We start from the raw sequence: 20,282 nt of genomic DNA, 5'->3' as shown, positions 1-20,282 counted from the left end.
GTGTTAACTGGTAAGTTCAGAATATTGTTTTGGATCTCGGGTTTGAAGCCTGAGATTCGAAACCAGGCATGGCGTCGTAGCATGACGCTTGTGTTTATTGCCCTAGCCGCTGTGTCAGCTGCGTCAAGGGCGCATTTTATGGATGCATTAGTGAGGAGTTGTCCTTCTCTGATGAGTAGCTCCGCTGACTCTTTATACTCATCTGGTAGATGTTGGAGCAGTGACTCCAGCGTGTCGTAATGTGACCGGTCATAACGTGCCAGGAGTGCCTGTGTATTGGCAATGCGCAGGATGTTCGCTGCTTGCGCTGCAATGCGTTTGCCCAATGTTTCTAGTACTTTTGACTCCTTGTCTGGGGGAGGAGCATCACCAGTCGTTTGTGAGTGGGCTCTCTTGCGAGCATTGGCAACCACCATGGAGTCTAATGGCAACTGACCCCTAATGTATTTAGGGTCACCGGGTGCAGGCTTGTATTTTTTTTCAATCCTGGGATTTAACACCCGGGCTCTTGTGTTGTCCTTGAAAATGTCTTTGGCAGGTTTGAGAACCCCTTTTAACATGGGCAGAGTTTTGACAGTTCTTTCTGAAGATGCGAAAGTGTCAAGCAGGAAGTCTTCCTCAATGGCATCAGAATGGAGTTCCACCCCATGATGAGCAGCAGCCCATTCGATGAGGGCATTAAATGCAGTTGTGTCCTCCGTAGGAGACGTTTTTACGTTATAGAGTTGCGCATCTTGGGTATGTGGCGCGACACTTTGGTCTGTGGGGTCATCCCATGCCTGATCCGGGTCTTGTAGGTGCTCATCAGGATCTACGTCCCCAGGGTAGATGGTATCCTCCCCGCCATAGTCCTGTATTGCGTCCGATTCGGAAGGGGTAGGAGAAAAGGACTGCGGATCTGGATGGAAGGGTTGGAAGTGTTCTTGGAGCACTGGTTCTTGCTCCGCTGGAAGTTTGCGTTTAAGAGGAATTTTGTAGGGCTCCTCTTCCCTAACTGGCGTTATTTTGCGCTTGTGGAGCATTAACCTGCCAGTGTCAGCGTCGATAAATTGTGGCCCCGAAGAGTCTTGTTCTGTAAGGCCAGAGGTGGTGGACTGTGTGTGGAGGACACGTGTCCGAATTTGAAATAGTTTCGATGCCGATGCCGGTGGCAGCCCAAACGTAATGTTGGTGGGCTCCGAGTGCACTTTACAGGGTTTGGTTGTGTCGGGACCCGAGATAGAGTGGAGGGTTGCCCGGTCACGGATGCGTTGCAAAGATGCGGAGACCTGCTGCACAGTGAACGCAGATGGTGGTTTGATGGGCGCCTTAGTAGTAGACGTCGAGGCCAGCCCCGACTTTTTTGTAGGAAGGGGGTCACTGGTCTGAAGGGATGTATCGACATTCGACGTAGTCGAGGACTTAGTCGGCGCCGGTGCGCTAGGCGTTGACGTAGCCGGGGCAGCCATTTTGACTGCGGAGGTTATGGCCTTCGATGTCGGCGCCGAAGGTCTCGGTGCCTTGCGGTGCCCGAGGGTTTGCCTTTTCTGGGTGTCAACCGCATCCGCTGCGGTGAGCTCGGCGCCGAAGTCTCTTTGTACGCGGTCGGAGCCGACGACGTTTTTCGGCGTCGGAGCAGTGGATGGTTTCGACGCCTTCGATCCGACCACCACCAGTTTCACTTTCGTTTTTGAAGGGACTGGAGCGATGGATGGTTTTGGGTTTAATAACCCGGTCGTCTTCGGTAATAGTGGCTCTTGCAGAGTGTTCGAGGCCGGACCGGAAGGTGGGGCCGAGGAACCAGGTGTTTGATCTTGGGTAAGGCCCGAAGGCGATCCCTCGACCGGAGCCTGATGACGATGTACAGTTTCGGCCTCCGTTTCGACGGATTGGCCTAGCTCCTCAGGAGAGCTGTCTTTTCGGCCCCGTAGGCCTCGTCGAAGTCTCCTACCTCATCGACGGTTTCTTCACGTCGAAAGATCACTTCATCGTCGTCGTCCGATCGGGAATCATGTTCTGAAGCGGGGCTAGAGACTACTTCTTCCACGCTCTCGGCGTCCTCGTCCTCGGTGCTGAGTATGTTGGTGGGAGCAGGCGCTGCTTGCTGCGCCTCCAGCTTCGCTGCCCGTCGATTCCGCAGAGTCTTCTTAGATCGGAACCGTGCACAGGCCATGCATTTCGATTCGTCGTGATCTGGCGAGAGACATTTATTGCAGACTGGGTGGACGTCGATATGAGGGTACTTTGCGTGGCATAACGGACATCTCTTGAATGGAGTCCTCGATTTCATCGTCGATCGAACTTCGATGTTCGGACCAAACCGGTCTGAAAGTTGGAAGAGGGTGCGGAGCACTAAAGCTAGTAGTCGACACCGAACGGTAACTGTACCGATGAAAACGAAAGGCCTATTGGCCTAAAACTGAATATTCCTAAGTTGAGCTAAGATAGTCACATCCGAACCCAATGGCGGAAAAAAACAATCTAAGGATGGAGAGGATGCCCATGCGCACTGTAGTCCAGGGGAGGAACCACCCATCTCGTGATACTTCGAAGACTCTTCCAGGACAACAATGTGCAATCATCCGGACCCAACACTAGGCGGCGATCTATGCACAGATATGAATTCAGCAGCCCACATGCCTCGAACCTCTGGGTCCCACATCCATGGTCACTCAGAGGCTGGACAGCTAGAAAGAATCGGTGGCTGTGCTGGGCAGGACGTGGCTGGGTGCCCCTTCCGTAGGTACGAAAGGCAGACTGAGGTGTACGGGAGGTAGCCTTGAGGCCCAAGGATCTGGCCATAGCTTGAGAATCCTTGAATCGCTCAAGCGCGAGTCTGCCTTGCCACCGAAAAGGCAAGTGACATCAATGGGCATGTCATCAAAGTAGAAGGGAGATCACCTGAAAAGCCAGAAGTCCTCAACCAGGCATAGCATTTAGTGCTCGCTACGAGGCAACCGTTCTGTCCAGTGAGTCGGTGGTGTCCAGTCCAAAACATATATTGAATTTAGCTGCGTCTCTCCCATCCGCAACAACCTGGGTGAGAACGGCCGGGCCTCCTCCAGGGAATGTGCAACCGTATCTCAGAAGGTATGGGAGTATCAGCCCAAGAAGCATGGGTATTGTGGTATTCACTGACCACAATGGCAAGCTGGAGGAAGAAAACATAGTCTTCCCAAGGTAGTCCAGCTTTTTGGATTCCTTATCTTGAGGGGCAGAAGAGAATGCGCCCTTTGAATATGAGCCCTGCCGACTTCTTTATCCTGGTTTTTGGAAGGACCGTATTAAGTGACTCCTCAATCCAACAGATGAAGTCCTCGTTAGCCTGTCCAGGACATTGGGATGTGCTAGGTTTTTTCTTTTCTAGTTCCTGAGACCATTTGTCCAAGGGAAGCTTGTTCCAACGGCGACCGAATGTCCAGGACGGTTGCACCTTGTGCCTAATTGTCTGAGGAGACCAGAGAAGTTTTATAAGGAAATGATCTGGCCAGGGTAATGGAGTGGGTTCAGTTCCCTTCAGGTCGGATAGATTAGAAAAAGCTTGGTCGAGCAGAAGTCCTCTTATGTGTGTCGACTTATTAATTTTTGGGGAAAGTTTGAGGGATAGAAGATCTTTTGTAAGCTCGCAGGCATTAGGGGCTTGTGGCTCGTCAAAATGAAGGTTGAGGTCTCCTAGAATCGTAAAATTGCTCGAGGCGCTTGCTAATTTGATTGTAGCCTCAAGCAAAGAACTATTAAAGGACCCTATTGGTGGTGGGGGCCGGTAAATTAGAATGCCTGTAAAGGCAAGAAGTGGGGAGAATTCTATAGAGAAGAGAACATTCTCACAGTCTTTGAGCGTGTTACCCAAGAGGCAGCAGGTAAGCTGTTCCTTATAGGCGATGGCTATTCCGCCTCCTCGGCCTGTTGGTCAGTCGACTCTTTGTAGCGTGTAGCCCCGGGGAAGCGTTTGCGCGATGTCGGGCTCTGACCTAGGGGAGAGCCAGGTTTCAGTAAGGAAAAACATGTCGGGGTCTTGGTCTCTAAGAAGCATCCCTATCTCAGCGGTGTGTTTAGGAAGGGATCTACAATTAAGGAGAAGGATCCTGAATTCGTTTTTTTCAAGAGGGCGGTCGAGCCTGTATAGTGTGAGGTTCTGACTACATATGGGGCATTTATTAGGGATGTTCTCAGGTGAGCAGACAAACTCACAGTTAGTTCCAGAAGAAGGATTTCGTTTACGGAGATCGGTGCTATTATACATGAGACAGGCTGATATGGGCAGTACAGGGGTTCTGGCCCCTGGACCCGGCCGGACGCAGACGGGCTTGCCTTAGGCGCGCCAGCGGCGCACCAGCGGCACGCCCGCTGCGCCTAAGGCATTAGTGTGTGCTTTTCAATGATTGCCACAGCCCGGGTTCAGCCACTAGACAGCTGACCCGGCGCTTGTGAAGCGGAAGTGAGTGTCACGCCCCTAGAGCACTGAACACAGCTCTATTCCCCGTGGCACAACAGATTCAATTCCCCAAGCAATATAATTTAAAAAAAACACAAGCAATTTTAAAAGGTAAAAGTTAGCTTTGGCGTGTTTTGTTAGCTATCGAGAGAGCACACTGACCTGCAGCCGCACTCCTACGTGAGTGTTCTGCTTCCGGCCTATGTCAGTTATGCGCGGTCGCATTAGTGTGTGCTTTTCAATGATTGCCACAGCCCGGGTTCAGCCACTAGACCGCTGACCCGGCGCTTGTGAAGCGGAAGTGAGTATCACGCCCCTAGAGCACGGAACACGGCTCTATTCCCCGTGGCACAACAGATCCAATTCCCCAAGCAATACAATTTTTAAAAAAACACAAGCAATTTTAAAAGGTAAAAGTTAGCTTTGGCGTGTTTTGTTAGCTATCGAGAGAGCACACTGACCTGCAGCCGCACTCCTACGTGAGTGTTCTGCTTCCGGCCTATGATGAGAGAGGCATTGGTGGTAGTAATCCCTAGGCCAGGTAACACACCCACTCTGCTGGGTTCATACCACCCACTACCCATGATCAACACGGACACCAAAATATAAACTCTTAGCCAACCAACTGTTGGTCAACAAAGACCAAATGGGATTCATTACTCAACGAAGTATGATATTTAATCTTTGGCAGCTAGCACATGTAGAATATTACTTGCGCTCAGAAGGGGGGTTACTAGGTCGTGGCCTTGCTTCATATCGAGAAACCTTCAACACAGTGAGCTGGGACCATAGGTTGGGGATCCTGAGACAGATTAACTTTAGCCCAGGAGCTATTGCAAGGATTGAATGACTGAGCACTAACCAAGACGCCAGGGTCTACATGGGATGATTGGTAATTTTAAAGTGGGAACTAGAATGGGGCATGCCACAGGGGGCACAGTGTCGCATCTGTTGTTCGCCCTGTCTGTAGAACCATTAGCGAACAGATTGCACAGAAAGATGATGGACTGGGGAATACGGGTCGGTCCAGTGACACATATGGTATTTATGTATGCAGATGATTCTTTGGTATATCTGTGAGACCCAGATAATTCGGTGCCCTGTTTATTACGGCACCTGGAGGACTTTTTGAGAGTATCTAGAATGACTACAAACTGTTCCCGATGGGCACTCTTGTTGATGTACAGGAGGGGGAATCTGCCCGACTTGGGGATGCAGTGGAAAATGAAATCACTGAAATATTTGGGGATCCATGTGGCACATACCCATAGGGCAACCTGGTGCTCCATATTGAAATCCTCTTGCAGGGCCTGGAGACGGCTGTCCCATTCTGGAGGAAATTGCCATTGTCCCTTGCAGGCAGAGTAGCAGTCTGTAAAATGATTATATTCCATAGATGTCTCTATGCGTTCCAGAGGTCAATGAGTTTGCTCCATTGGTTGGTGTTCCAACAGCTAGATAAGTTGATTACTGTTTTTCTCTGGGATGGTGCACACCCCAGGATAAAATCAGACATGCTACAACAACCCTGAGAAAAGGAGGGATGGCACTCCCGACCTTGAATCTTATTACATGGCAACTCAGATGCAACACCTCCCATTGTCACTCGCTAACACACCCACCAGGATAGGATGCGACCTGGGGGATGTTCCCTCTAGGAAAAAATTTAAGAGGGCGTTTCTGGCACTACAACGGGAGGGGCAGAGGGTCCCACATTTCACAGCCCTGAGACCACTGTGGTAAAGGGTACCCCATTCAGTTCAGATATGGATATGTGGGCCACTCGCTGGGTGGAGGGGTGAATAACAGGGGGCTGCAGGAACTGGGTAATCTTTAGGATGGGGAAATCTATATAGCATTCAAAGAGGCACAACAAAAATTTGCAGTAAGACTGGGATCATTCCCGACGTTTGCTAGAATCACTGTGGTGGTCCAAAGATGGTAGACTGACTTCCTAAGATGACCATCACAATCCTACACGCTCCATGCAATGGTGGACTTGCAGGGGGAATAGATATGTGTCCCAGATGTATGGGGCACTGATCCAAGATGAAGTGAATCCACCCCTGACAGTGAGGGTTAAATGGGATCAAGACATTGGAGCTCCGCTCACTGATCCTGAGTGGGATTGAGTTTTGGGATCGCATAAGACTGATCGGCCAAGCCCAGTTTCGGCTGATACAAGCGAAGATACTTCATAGGGCCTATTTCACCCCCTTACTCCTAGAAAAAACTACCCGACACACAGGGGAATGCCCTTGGTGTAGACAAATGGCAGCAGATCTCCTACATAAGTTAACGACCTGCCTGGTGGTCACAGACTACTGGACTACAGTGAATGAGTGATTTGTGATGATACCATGTTTGAGGGTGGACTGCATCTTTAAATATTGTGTGCTGAGTCTACACCCTACATACAAAAAGGGGAAAAAACTGTACCGCTTTGATTAGTTGATGCTGCTTTTGGCAAAGCGCAGAATCATGATTCATTGGACGCACCTGTGAGGTCCTCCCGTAATACGATGTTTCAGAGACACTAGAGAATGCGCAAGACGACATTCAAGCGCGGCGCAAGATGACAGATATGCTGCTGGAGATGGACTGTGCCCCGGAGACATGGGCTCCTTGAAGAGTGGGGTCCCCGGGGTCTGATCAGCCAGCCTGTGCCGCATGCAAGAAGGGAGTAGTTTGAGATACACCAGTGGGGATTAATGTAAGGATATGGAAAGCAATGTAGACTAGGTCTCAGTGATGGCTATTAAATTGGGAGAGGAGTCGGAGATGAGGTTGTGGATGTCAAATATTCTTGATGGTGATTCAAGGAAGGCTTTAGAGAGGGCATTAACTGGGATGGGGGAAGTGAAAGGATTAGGCTCCAAGGAGGTTGAGGAAAGGAGAAGTGATAGGGCTAAGCTATGGATGTTCAAGGGTGTAGTGAGTAGGGGCATGGTAGAGGGGGTGAAGCAGGGAGGTGCAAAGGAGGGAGCAGAGGTAGGAACAGGGCTAATGTGAGACTGGAATGGGCTTTTATCCTTCACGTTGGGAAAAGAGGAAAAAGAAAGGAAAATACTGCCACCATGCCTTGCAGAAGGGTGAACTAAGGCTGCTTTCTGATCACCCAAGGCTATGTGCTCAGGGAGGCGCAAGCAGGCATAGCCAGTCAATGACAATGCAGTGTGAATGCTCCCATCATCTCATCAGGGAGGGCCAGGTAGAAGCTGCTCAAGGCCACGTGGATCGCTCAAGTACAGATTCAGAGGGCACCACTCAGACAACCATACTGGTAGTCACTAGTCATTACTGGGAAGGGATGCACTGAAACATGGAGGCAGGGTGACTGAAGGCAGGGGAGAGCCAGAAATTGGTCACGTTACACACTGGTTAAAGGGAACTCTGATACAGAACACCTGCCAGTTCACCATCCTGAAATATTAATTGGTATTTAAATTTGTATATGGAAGGCTATTAGTACATTGAAAGTAGAACTGTATTTGATCTTTGCACTCTATTGTATGGCATGACGACTGAGCATTTTCAGCTTAGCTGTGCGTCAGCAGATTAAGTATGTGACAAATAAACCCATGCGGTTTTTTGTTATTTTGCATCATGTAATCAATCACTGTTGTCCATTTATTGTAGCTCATCATGCGTCAGTAATGTATATGTATGTGACAAATACAGGCAGGTTGGAGTTATTTTGGCCAGTTTCTTTATCCATGATAAAAGGGGGTTGTGCTTTGAGCCCAGTGACCTGGATCCTGGGGTCACTTCCTACATCACGTATGTCAGGAAGTGTTGAAGGGTGAGTGCAGTTTGGCTCTTGAACGTTGGATGTTGGGTCACCGAAAACATTTCCTGTACCCTGCATGGTGAGATGGTTCAATGGTGAGTATGCTTTGAACTCCGAGCACCAAGCTGTTGAGGTCACATTCTGCTATGCCACTTCAACAGCAGGCCTTAGGAGCAGTTTGAGCTGTATGTCTGGAACAGAGGGTCCGTTGGTAAAGTTACATCAAAGCAAGGGGGAATCTGTGATAACCCTTCTCTGGTGCGACCCCATAAATATGGAAAAAGGATGTATTTATTTTTTTGCAATTTTATATAGAGTGAACTCGACCCAAAGGCATTGGAGTACTTTACATCAGCACATTCATGTTTTTTAGGCAAGGGGAGATTAAGTGATTTGGCCAGAATCACAGGATGGTGAGCAGAGAGTGAAACTTGGCTCCCCAGTTCCAAAGTCTGCAACTCTGGCTGTCACACCACATCCTTTCCCCCGGTACTTGTCTCATTATATAAACCATGCCCTCTTTTGAGTTGGTTAGAAGGTACCACATTATACTACGGCTGTATAGCATTTCCTGTCTGCACCTCTTTTAACCCAGTCTCTTTCTTTTTGGCCTGATTTGCCTGATGACCTAGCATCTATTGTGCATCTCTTTGTGGCTACACTTTCTTCTCAGATATCCAAAATGTTGCTCTGCTCTATATCTTGCTTTCACTTTCTCTTCCTGGGACGTTTCTTCTATTTCTCGTCTCTGTTTTCCACTCTGTTTGGCCAATATAACCTTTCTTCTCTCCTTCGCTGTTGCCAGATCTTTCCCGTAATCTGAATCTTGTGGGGTGGTATTTTCCTTAGTTATTTCAGATGATCTTTGCACACAGTGTATCTTTCACCCTTGGGTACTTTCTACTTTCATTCTTTATTGTACATCTTGCTGCGAATGGCTCAAACTTGTTTCTATTACTTTCTTTCATATATTATCAGTGTATTTTTCTCTCTGGTATCACATTATATGTAATTCACTTGCATGCTATGCTTCATAGTTTGTTCCTTGCCTTCACTTCATTCTTCTAAATTCTTCACCACCTTTCTCTCCCCCACAGACACCTTGTTTCCACTAATATACTATCTTCCAAACTCTCCTCTGCTTCCTTTCCTTGGTCTCGCTTGGACTCACTCTTTTCTACTTCCTTTCCTGTGGTGTCCCCTTTATCTCTCATGTCAATATTTTTCCACGTAATGTCACTATTTCTCTTCTTGATCTATCTTGACCCTAATTCAATCACTTTTCTTTACCCATTGCAGTTTCTATCTCTAATGGCGTCTCATCCTGCCCCCTCTTTATCTTTCATTATTGCTCTAACTATGTACTTAACCTCTGCATGCCACTCTTCGCCCCACAGCAGTTTCTCCACACTGCCTTCTGTTCATGAGTGTTTCTTTTTTTTTAACACATCTCTCTTTCTCATTATGTTTAGTCCATTTTATCATCCTTAAACATTTAAAACTGTCTGACATGAGCTTGAGCTTCTTTCTTTACCTGATATGTTGGCGCCTGACTATCTTACATTGATTTTTCTTTTTATATATTTCTATCTCTTTCGCTCTTCCTATTTCCTCTGGAACTCATATACCTTCTCTACAAGCGGGTGACTCATTTCCACACTTGATGTATTTTTTTTCATCGTGATTATTTATTATCCCTATATGCAATATCCTTTGAATCGCTCTCATGCACTCAGCATAGGGTGCTTTATTCACTCATACCTGGGCATATCAGTTTTACACAATGCCACAAGCATCCATGTTTTGTCCTCTTGGAGTCTAAAATCCTCTTTTTCTTGCATCTCGCTCGAGCATCATTTTTCTTTTTTCGCTGGCATCTCATCACAAACCTTTTTCACCCAATTCTCTTCCATGCTTGTTTCCGGTCCAGGGAAGACATGGCTTGGCAGTTCGGGCTGGACTGTTCCCATGAGGCACAGGGTCAGACTGATTTGCATATGGGCATGTCTGAACTGGGGTGGTGGAGTGAGCTAAAGAATGATGAAGGATTAAACCCAGATCAGTTGACAGGTGGTGAGTGTTTGATTTGCTCAAGCGCTCCATCCATCATCCCCTTTGGTATCGCTTTTATTCTTTCTCCCCTTAGTATCTCATTTGCACGCTCTAACTTTCTCTCTCTCCTACCTTTAACTTTTGTCCCCTGCATTAGTTGGGGAAACTGGGTTAACTATTGCAGCATTTCTATATTTCAGTTTAGTGCTCAGGTGTGCTTGCAGAGAGTTTACCATCATCCATAAGTCAAAAAGACATCAAAAGTAGAGGCTGCCTTGAGGCGGAGAGGGGGGGGGGGGGGGGGGGGGGGGAATGATAACCTAATTCATGGCGATCCCCCTGGCCCTACTAAGTTCGATAAAAATATGGTCCTGGAACGTCAATCGCCTTAATAGTGTGTTAAAACGACCAATGGTGCTACAATTTATTAGAAAGCACTCACCTGACGTCGTGCTCCAGGAGACCCATCTCCTTGGAAACTAATGTAAGGCACTGCATAGCTATGGATACACTTTATTAGCCCACGCAGCCTACACATCTGAGTCCACGGTTGTCGGAATACTGTGCAGAGCATCAACCCCATTCACCCGAAACAAGCTATGGACAGACCCACTGGGGAAATATGTGGCGATAAGTGGCCACATAGAGACCTTGAATCTCTGCTCTGTGTTTGTTCACCTGCCCCACCCCTGACGCCCCCGCCCGGGCCTCCAAGACGCCACGCTAGATTCATTGGGTCCATTGCTCTTGGACCTTCCTGAGGGCCGATTGACCATCGGGGAAGACATGAATGATATTGTCTCAGCTGAGTTAGATGCCCTGGGGGGAGCAGCAGCGGGACAAAGACTGGACCCACTGCCCACTGAAAGAGTTCCCCCAGTCAATGGGCCTGAGTGACGTATGGAGGCAACAGTAGCCCCTCAACAAACAGTACACACATCTGGGTGGCAAACGGGAGCCTTTCCAGAATTGACTACACCCTCACACAGGCTCAGGGTTTAGTGGATTTTCACAGGGCAACACACATAGCACGTGGAGTGTCGGATCACTTCCCCATAGAGGTAGTTCCCAGAGAGACTATACCCTACCCCCGAAAATGTACCCTTGGAACCTTAAAGATCACAAATTTAAATCGGCCATTAGGAAAGGGGAGGAGTACTTCTTTAAAGATAATGTGGGTTCAGTAGAATCGAAAGTGATGATTTGGCAAGCGGTTAAGTAGTGATTAGGGTCTGGGCACAGGCCCATTTGGGGGCGATAAAATACAGTGCCTTGCCCTAGAGACTGCGGAGTCCTCTTTAGAAACCCAGGTGGTGGAGGGAGGGGCAAATGACTCAGACGCAAGTCATTGACTGAGGCTCAGACAGAAGGAGCTGAGAGACTTGATGGAAGGCAGCACCAGAACACTGGTGCGTGCCACACAACACAGGCTATACGAAGAGACAAAGTGAACAAATTCCTGGCATGGCTAGACAAAAATAAGAACCGAAAATAAATGGGTCCCTGGAATTGTGGACAATGTAGGACACAAACATGAGATGGGCAAGGAAATTGCAAAAGCATTCGCTACATATTATGAGTTGCTCTACTCCTCATCTGCGAAGACAGAGGGGGACTGTATATAGTTCCTTCGACACATACAAATGCAGACATTATCCACCGCAGAGAGAGACATGTTAGAAGACGACTTGTCGGTGGAAGAGCTTAAAATCGCGACACACATTACAATCTGGGAAGGCGGTGAGACCGAATGGTCTGCCGGATGAACTATTCAAATGCATGCTAGACAAAATGGCAGAACACCTACTAACCATGTACACAGAGGCCAAAGAGGAGGGTGTCCTTTCTCCCGACCAAAGAGAGGCAGTAATGGTAGTGATCCATAAGGAAGGCAAATTCCCTGTAGAATGTGGGTCAAATCAACCAATTTCTTTACTAAATTATGAGGCAGAAGTACTGGCCAAGGCCCTATCCATATACCTAGCTACAGTAAAAGGAGTCTATGGAGGGTGCCTAGTGGTGCCAGACATCAAAGTGTACTACTGGGTCTCACAGCTGGTGTGCATGAATGACTGGGTGTTCAGCGATAGTGCGGAACGGGACTATAGGGTGGATAGAGTGGCAATGGGAAAACGGGGGTACCCATCCATAATATACGACATGGGAATGACTAAAGACCTCCCAGTACATACACAAACTGTAGTAAGGCTGTGACATGCAGCAATTAAGTTCCTGGAGGGGAGGTTGACAGAGATAACCCCACTCTGGGACAGCAAACAGCTTCAAAAAGTGGGCCAATTACGCAACTTCGGCAAATGGAAGTTACTGGACCTGGACAGACTGGGGAATGTTTGGAGAGGACAGGCGTACATCACGTTTACAATTCTGCTAAAGGAATACGAGTTGGGTCAAGGGGAATGGCTGAAATATCTTCAATTGGGGCATGCCCTTAAGAATCATATTCGTGAAGGGACGGTCCTGGTGGAAGCGTCCCCACTAGAGGACAAATCACTGAGAGACCCTCTGACAGATAGAGCCATATCATGTGTATATATGAAAATCCTCAACAAGTCTCCTTTTTTTTTATAACAAACTTTATTGCACACCCTTGAACGTTACACCGGCAATATGAAATATATCATGGCATGTACATTTTGTTGTTTGTTGAAACATTTCTATTACATGTATTCTATCCTAAATGGTTATACAATGGAATGCGATGCATGATTCCACAGGAGATAGATTGGTCATATGTCCGGTCAATATAACTTGCAGGAATATTACGTAGGTATTGCCTATGATAGTTACAAGTGAAATGCAATTAAAAACTATTATTTTTCCCAGAACAACCCCGTGCCCTCCCCCCCCCCCCCTCCTGGTCTGCATCTCAATATTGATCCTCAACAAGTCTCCTGACTCCCTGGGAGCATTAAAGACTTCCTGGTAAAGTGGCCTAGGACAGTTGGACGAAGAAGAATGGACGGAAGCCGTACAAGAACCGCGGGAGGTAGCAATTCGAGGCAGATTCTGGCTGATCCAATTAAAGATCCTACATAGGATACGCTACCCAAGGACTGTACTACATCATATAGGACATATTGAGATTGGTCTGTGCAAGAGAAGATGCGGGCACGAATGGTCCTCCTTCCATTTTTTGTGGTATTGCCCAATGATATATAGTATATTGGCAAAAAATAGGGAGAATCGGAGGAGGAGCCAAGATGGCGACCGGGACGGCAGCGTAGATTCCCGGCTCCGTGAGCCTCCGCATCCCGCACGGATATCCTGCATGAGATCCTTATTCTGCGCTACGAGATCGTGTTCGTAAACGAAAGTGGCAACCGATCGTGTGACTCCGAGGTCTCTGACTGCCGTACAACCGGAGAAATCAGCAGTTGAACTTTGCGGCCCGTGCGGTCCCGAAGCCGGGACCTCGAGTGGACGCCTTGGCCGGGTGGCAGTTGAACAACAGCGGCCTGTGGTGACTGGGTGGAGTCGGTCCACCGAAGTGGAGCTCCCCTCGGCCTGCATTTTGCTGCGGCCGCTCCCCCCTGCTGAACGTTGCGGACTGAGGACATGCCCGGGTGTGCAATTCTCGGATTCCGTGGCGTTTGCCCCTGCCTTTGACGGTGAGCTGCCCGGACGCCGTCCCTGGCTCGCCCTGATCCTTGCGGGCTGCTCCCGGCTTTTCGCGGGAGCTGGTCCGTGGCGGAGACGACTGTTGCCCGTGACCGCGCAACGGCTGAATCTGTGCCTGCCCCAGGATCCCGGTCTTCAGCGACGTGGACCTTGAGGAGTTGTTCCCGGGGTCCTGGCCCCACTACGAGTCGGGCCTTCCCAGCGGCCATTTTGTCGCGATGCAGCCTACCACCCTGTCCGCTGGGACGCAACGAGACTTGGGGTGTGTGACTTTCGGGAGTGTGGCGGAGCGATCGGAGGGAGCTGCTCTGGGATACGGCGACCTCCTGGAGGCCCTTGGTGCCCTTCATTACTCCTTGGCTCATGGCGCCGGGGTCCTGGAGGGGAAGCTAGATGGTGTGGTAACAGCGTTGGGACAGTGGCGGCATGCTGGTCCACAGGTACACAGTGGCTTTCCACACTGCACACAAGAGGAAGATGTTGCGGCCCCCCCCGCGATTAGTGTACAGCCGGACACTCCGGACAATATGCTACCGTGTGGTCGGCTAACTGTGGACTTGATCTGTTCCGGAGGTATCGGACCTGAGCGGAAGATGGTGGCCTTGTCCCGTGCGCGGTCTCCGGCGGCCCAGGGACAATTCCAGCAACGTGTGTCTCATTTGGCTGATTCAGCCTGTCTGGACCTTGTGTGCAGTGCAGATCCTGGGGCGGCACTGGAAAAGACGCCCCTCCATGAAGCGGTCTGTGCGGATGCTCAGAGATTTCCACCCCACCTGTGTGCGGCGCTTCCCGACTGTTTTTGGACACTCCTGTACCTTGGGACATCGGACATGGTGCTGGGTCGAGGGACAGGCATGGGCAGAATCGCAAAAAGCGGTCAAGGCTGAGGCTGATCCTTCGGGGGTGGTCACCTAGTAGACAGGCGGACTCATGGTTGCGCGCTCTCGTGGTTATTCGCATAGTTGGTGTATAATGCTCCCCATTCCCCCCCCCCCCTTTTTGCTATGGTCGACTTGGTGCTGCTAATCGTTTGCTGGGGGGAGACTTCACCGTGCGGGAGGGAGAAGCCGGGGGTATGTTTTTAAGGCCCTCCTCCAGTTTATTATATTCTTTCCGCCCCCCCGTCTGGGGGGGCTCTTTCTCACTCTCTTTTTTCCCTGTCTCTTCTATATTTCGGGTCTAGTTTCAGGGCGACAGGCACACTGCTGGGGGGTGGGGCCATACTCATTCGCAGAGGTGCAGGGTGGGGGGATGGGGGAGGGGACTCTTTAGTCTTTATCTCTTTTTCCATGGCCTCCGTTTTCTTCTCTGTTTCTTTTTGCTTTCTTTTTCTGGGATCAGTGCGATACACCACCCTGATTGTGAATCGTTTGCTCTTTATGTGTGCCACAGTTTCCGGGGGGTTCGCGGGGCTTTAGGTACGGGGACCTGTAGGCGCAACTATCTTTGATATTTCTCCTCATCCGTACTTTCCCGCGCCTGCGCCATTGATTTAATGTAGTGCTGCTTATTGTTTACGTCTCTTATCCTTGCCCCTTCTCGCTGTTGGGAAATTGTTTGGCACCTGATCCTACTGTTTTGTCTTATCATAAAATGAAAAACCCTTTCTCTCCTGGTGTCCTACCTGCGCGGCTCATTGGCCGGACTATATTGGATTGAAGACTTTGCTCTCCGAGGTGCCGCCTGTGTTGACATTTGCTATTATTATCCTGGTTACTTAGCGGCCGGCCCCGGGGGGTTGTAGGCCCATACGTGTAAATGATTGAAACATCAATAAAGGTTTTTCAAACAAAAAAAAAAAAAAAAAATAGGGAGAATCATGGTGGAAGTGAGTGGTGGAGGTAGAGGTCCCACTTGACCCAAAATGGTCCCCGTTGATGATATCGAACGAGGAGGCATGGCCCAAATACATGAAACTCTGGATGACACTGGCCGCAGTGATTATAAAACGTAATATTGCCAAACACTGGGGGGTGGTTAACGAGGAGGCATGGCCCAAATACATGAAACTCTGGATGACACTGGCCGCAGTGATTGTAAAACGTAATATTGCCAAACACTGGGGGGTGGTTAACCCCCACCCCAGGGTGTCAGACTGGATCTCCAATCTGGACTGGTGTCAGCAGGCAGAGCACACAAATTTTTTAGGTAGAGGGTGCCCAAAGTAATGGGAGAAAATATGGGGGTTCTGGCGGGCATTCCAGGGCCTATAGAGGGACGGTGAGGGTAGCAGGGGTGAAGGGGTTCATTGACAAAGCTTCTGTTCAGTCACCTCCTGTAAAGCCTTAAAGTGGTTAACTGTATGACTTGCGGATCTAAATCAAAAGTATGTAACCGACATGTTGATTGTCGCGCACGATTAATAAAAAGAATTCTAAAAAAAAAATGTTGTCCCCTGATGTCAATTGTTCTTTCTCCCTTCACAAGACTTTGTCACAGTTTCACATTTTCCCCAGACTTCTTCGTTTCTTTCACCCTTTGAGTTAATCATTTGCTCTCGCTTTCTTCCTTTCACTTTCAACACAAGTGCGCTTGTCTCCCAGTGTTCTCACCGTCTCTTATTTTTATCCTCAGGTGCCTCTTTTGTATTTCTGTTCTTTCTTACTTTCCCATGTCTATATTTTTTCTTTCTCCCTCCTTCTCTCAACATGCATAACTCTTTTCATACCTTGATCCTTCATTTTATTTCTCTTTTGTGTTTCTTCTAAACTCGGTTTGTTCATATTCTCCAAAGAAAACTAAAACAATGATTTTCTTCCTTGTCCACTTAGCCTAGGCTCTGTATCTGGAGTGCCTCTTTCTTATATTCTTACCAGGATCTGTTTTACTTTCTAACATTTCTCCTTACATCTCTTCTTGGGGCTTCTCTATCCCATCAGTCAAAGGAGAAATGTATAGTTCTCATGACCATTAGACGTTTTTTCCAGTCTGCTTTGTGACTCAACAAGCAGCACCCTAATGAAGCCCAATAAGATTAAGGGCCCGATTAGATTTCGGCGAACGGGTTACTCCGTCACAACGGTGAATGATACCCTATCCTCTGAATAATAAATTCCATAATATCCTATAGGATTTATATTTCAGCAGACATGGGATATCCGTCACCGTTGTGATGGAGCAACCAATCCATCGAAATGTAAATCAGGCCCTAAATCGGGTCTGGGGTTGCTTGCTTTTCCATTCAAAAGGGTTATGGCTATGCAGCTCCGCATCATTCACCTCTTGAAGAGTAGGGCCACTATCAATTTGTATGTGGCTGGTCCCTGTCTGTAATGACAGACAAGCTAAAAAAGATGGAATGGAATGCAGTCACAGCTGTTTACCATTGGCTACAATTCATTGAAGCATTCAAATCAACAAATTTTGTGACAAAGGGCGTCTTCCTAAGTGCGAGGAGAATGCCCAGATAAGGGCCTATAGCTTGCAGTTGCATATTTAAATAGTGATACGATACATGATTTTTATAATTTTGCACTGTAATATCCTGAGGAAGGATGGGAAATCTGGTGGAAATGCAAATTAGTTGGAAGCATTGTTTCATTTAAAATTTCTCAAGACTACCTCAAAGATACATGTCATGAAATAAATTCAAGATTGAAAATTTTATCTGTCTTTGTCGCTGAGACTTGCTTGCTGAAAACACAGCTTGCAGTTTAGGAAAACTTAATCTTCTCCCTCTTTTTTACTTGAAGAACCCCTTTTTACACTAACACATCAGTACTTTCCTTCCACTTTCCACAAAAGCACTGATCTCTACTGCTCCATTCCCTAGTCGTATTCTTGTTCACTAATCACGTGTTGTCTTCCTTGTCCAAACAGTCCTGACTCTCTATCTCCTTCTCTTTCACTAAGAATGTCTCTTTCTGGTTTTCTAACTTTCTAACATCTGGCGAAGTCTGTAAAGGTCTTATCCTGCTGTGTCCCCAATGTGGGATTTCCTGCCCCTGCTCACTCCGAAGTCTGCAAACAGTGCCTTATCTGCAGTAGGTAAGTTAAGATGCCTTATGCATGTCTGGGTGATGGTGTGCTAAATGCTGGGGTCTGTAAGTAGTGCCTCATAAGCTCTAGGTTAGTACATGAGCCCCATGTGAGGGCATGCTCACTGCTACTGTTTATATGCTGCATTCTTTCTGTTTTGGTGAGCATATTTGCCATGCGTATGTGTGTACTTATGTGAATGTTTGCTCACTGTTTCAGTATGTAAGCAGGAATGCATCTGCTTTGGATGGGCAAAAGTGCCCTACATACACCTGCAGGTGCTCACTGTTACAGTGTATAAGCTGAGCCATTTACAACATGGATATGCCCTATGTATGAAAGTTTACAATCACCGCTGTAGTCTGAAGGCAGGGCTTTATCTACTACAGATAAGCTTAAATACCCAATACATCTTTGGGAGGGCACATCTCCTGGGGTAAGCAGGTGTGCCCTATGTGTACCCATGAGAGTGAACACTCATTGCTGTAGTATGTCAGAAAGACCTCATCTGATGTGGGTGAACCTAGTTGGTGTGTATGTGTCTACATGAGTATGTGTTCTATGCTGCTGTTTGCAAGTAGTGCCTTTTTTGATCTGTGAAAGCATGCATAGCCTGTGTGTGCATGTGTGATTACGTGCACACTTTGGGAAGCTAAATAAACTGTTGTACTGTCATATAGCAGATGTGATTCTCACTTACTCTGGGATCTGTTAATATTGTGCCTTCTATTAGACTTCGGAATGTCCACGGAGCACTGTTTTTGCTTTTCTTTTGCTCTTAATGAAGAGACAGTGGTCGTAATAAGAGGACCTATAAGTAAAAATAAAACATATATTAATAATTATTTTACTGGTCTTTAAATAAAGCTGAGAATTATTAGGTGGTTTATCAAATAGCAGATTTTTTAAAGACATTACTGAATCCCATCAATAACAAGTAACAAACACCAGGAAAACAATTTAGGTTTGAAAGACCTTGCTGCAGTAAAGAACAAGTTACTTACCGTCGGTAATGCCTTATCTGGCGGAGACATGATCTAGCCGCATTTTCTATACCTTTGAATTTCCAGGCGTTAGACTGGATCTGGAAGATTTTTCTTCGAGCAATACCCCTGCGAGACAGAAGGTGGCGTCAGTCAGTTCTGAATGACGTCATCTGCATCGTCCACGCCGGAAGTGGTCAAGTCACCTATATAGGGACAACCTCAGCACGAGGACGTCAGTTACTTTATCACAACTTTTCACACCAGGCACACGGAGCCAGGAAGTGTACTGACAGTGTGTTTGAAAACCAGGTCCCCTGAAAGGAATCAGCCCTAACCCTAGAAACCTTTCCGCAGTGCGGGGAGGATGGGTGAGTCTGCGGCTTAATCGGGTCTCTACGAGCTAAAGCTCTTCCGAAGGCAAGTATCTTGTTCATCCGATAGAGACATTTAGCTGCAGATTCCCTACCTTTGAATAAATAGCCAAGTAAACCATCCCTGAAGGAGGGACTGCAGATAAGTTTAGGATACGAAAGAGACCCTAGTATGAAGCTTCAACTTGTCTGGGAATATTGCCAAGAAGTGAGGCTTGGATGATAAAGCCTTCCGCTCACCCAACCTTCTGGCAGACATAATTGCCACTAAAAAGGCTGTTTTCATGGTGAGCAGCCAGAGAGGCCAATTAAGCAAGGGTTCGAAAGGAGCACACACGAGGAAGGGGAGAACCAAATTAAGGTCCCACTAAACCATAATAAAAGGGCAGGTGGAAACATATGTACAAGGCCTTTCAGGAATCGAAGTACAATTGGTGAGGCAGACGAAGATGAAAAAAAACCTTTCAGGGTGCCAAGAGCAGAGCCCTGCTGGGCAAGGGTCAAAATAAAAAGCAACACATCAGAAAGGAGAGTAGACAGAAGGTCTGAGTTTGTCTGCCCTGGTGCTCAGGGAACCTGTCAGGTTTTGAACCACAAGGGAAATTGCCTGCTGGTCCCCACGTCCAGAGATGAAGGGCCACGACCCCACTCTGCCCTGTTAGTTGCATTACCACATGGTGGTAGTGTTGTCCGTGAGCACTTGAACAAGCCTTTGATGGAGGATAGAAAGGCTTCCAATGCCAAACAGATCGCTCGGAGCACCAGCAAGCTGATGTGGAGTCCGGATTCCACAGAAGACCAGAGTCCTCTCATCTCCACCCCTCCTAGATAGCAGCCACATCCCCTGACTAACACATCTGTTACTACTGTCGGATCTGGTTGGGGAAGGGAGCGGTGTCTGCCTCTGACCCAATTGCGGTTCGTTATCCACCACTGCAGGGCTCGTGCAGTTCCCTCCAATATCTGGACCATGTCGGAGAGATTCCCCTGATGCAGTGCCCCTTTAAATTTCAGGTCCCACTGCAGAGCCCACATATGCCACCTGGCATGTG

At 48.0% G+C, this 20,282-nt stretch overlaps 1 protein-coding gene across 3 annotated transcripts in view; it reads right to left on the bottom strand.

Moving 5' to 3' along the window:
• The window catches only part of LOC146861711 (uncharacterized), a 539,257-nt gene that overhangs the window by 374,194 nt on the left and 144,781 nt on the right, over positions 1-20,282 (bottom strand). For all 3 annotated transcript variants that reach the window (XM_085646062.1, XM_085646065.1, XM_085646063.1), the window contains exon 3: positions 18,574-18,684. In XM_085646062.1, coding sequence (XP_085502188.1) covers positions 18,574-18,684 — 111 coding nt within the window. The remainder of the gene's footprint in view (positions 1-18,573; positions 18,685-20,282) is intronic.

This window comes from Triturus cristatus, chromosome 3_1, assembly GCF_964204655.1.
Source record: "Triturus cristatus chromosome 3_1, aTriCri1.1, whole genome shotgun sequence".
In the NCBI taxonomy this organism is placed as follows: domain Eukaryota; kingdom Metazoa; phylum Chordata; class Amphibia; order Caudata; family Salamandridae; genus Triturus; species Triturus cristatus.
The sequence above is the reverse complement of the archived record's forward strand: the minus strand, read 5'-3'. Positions and strand labels throughout refer to the sequence as shown.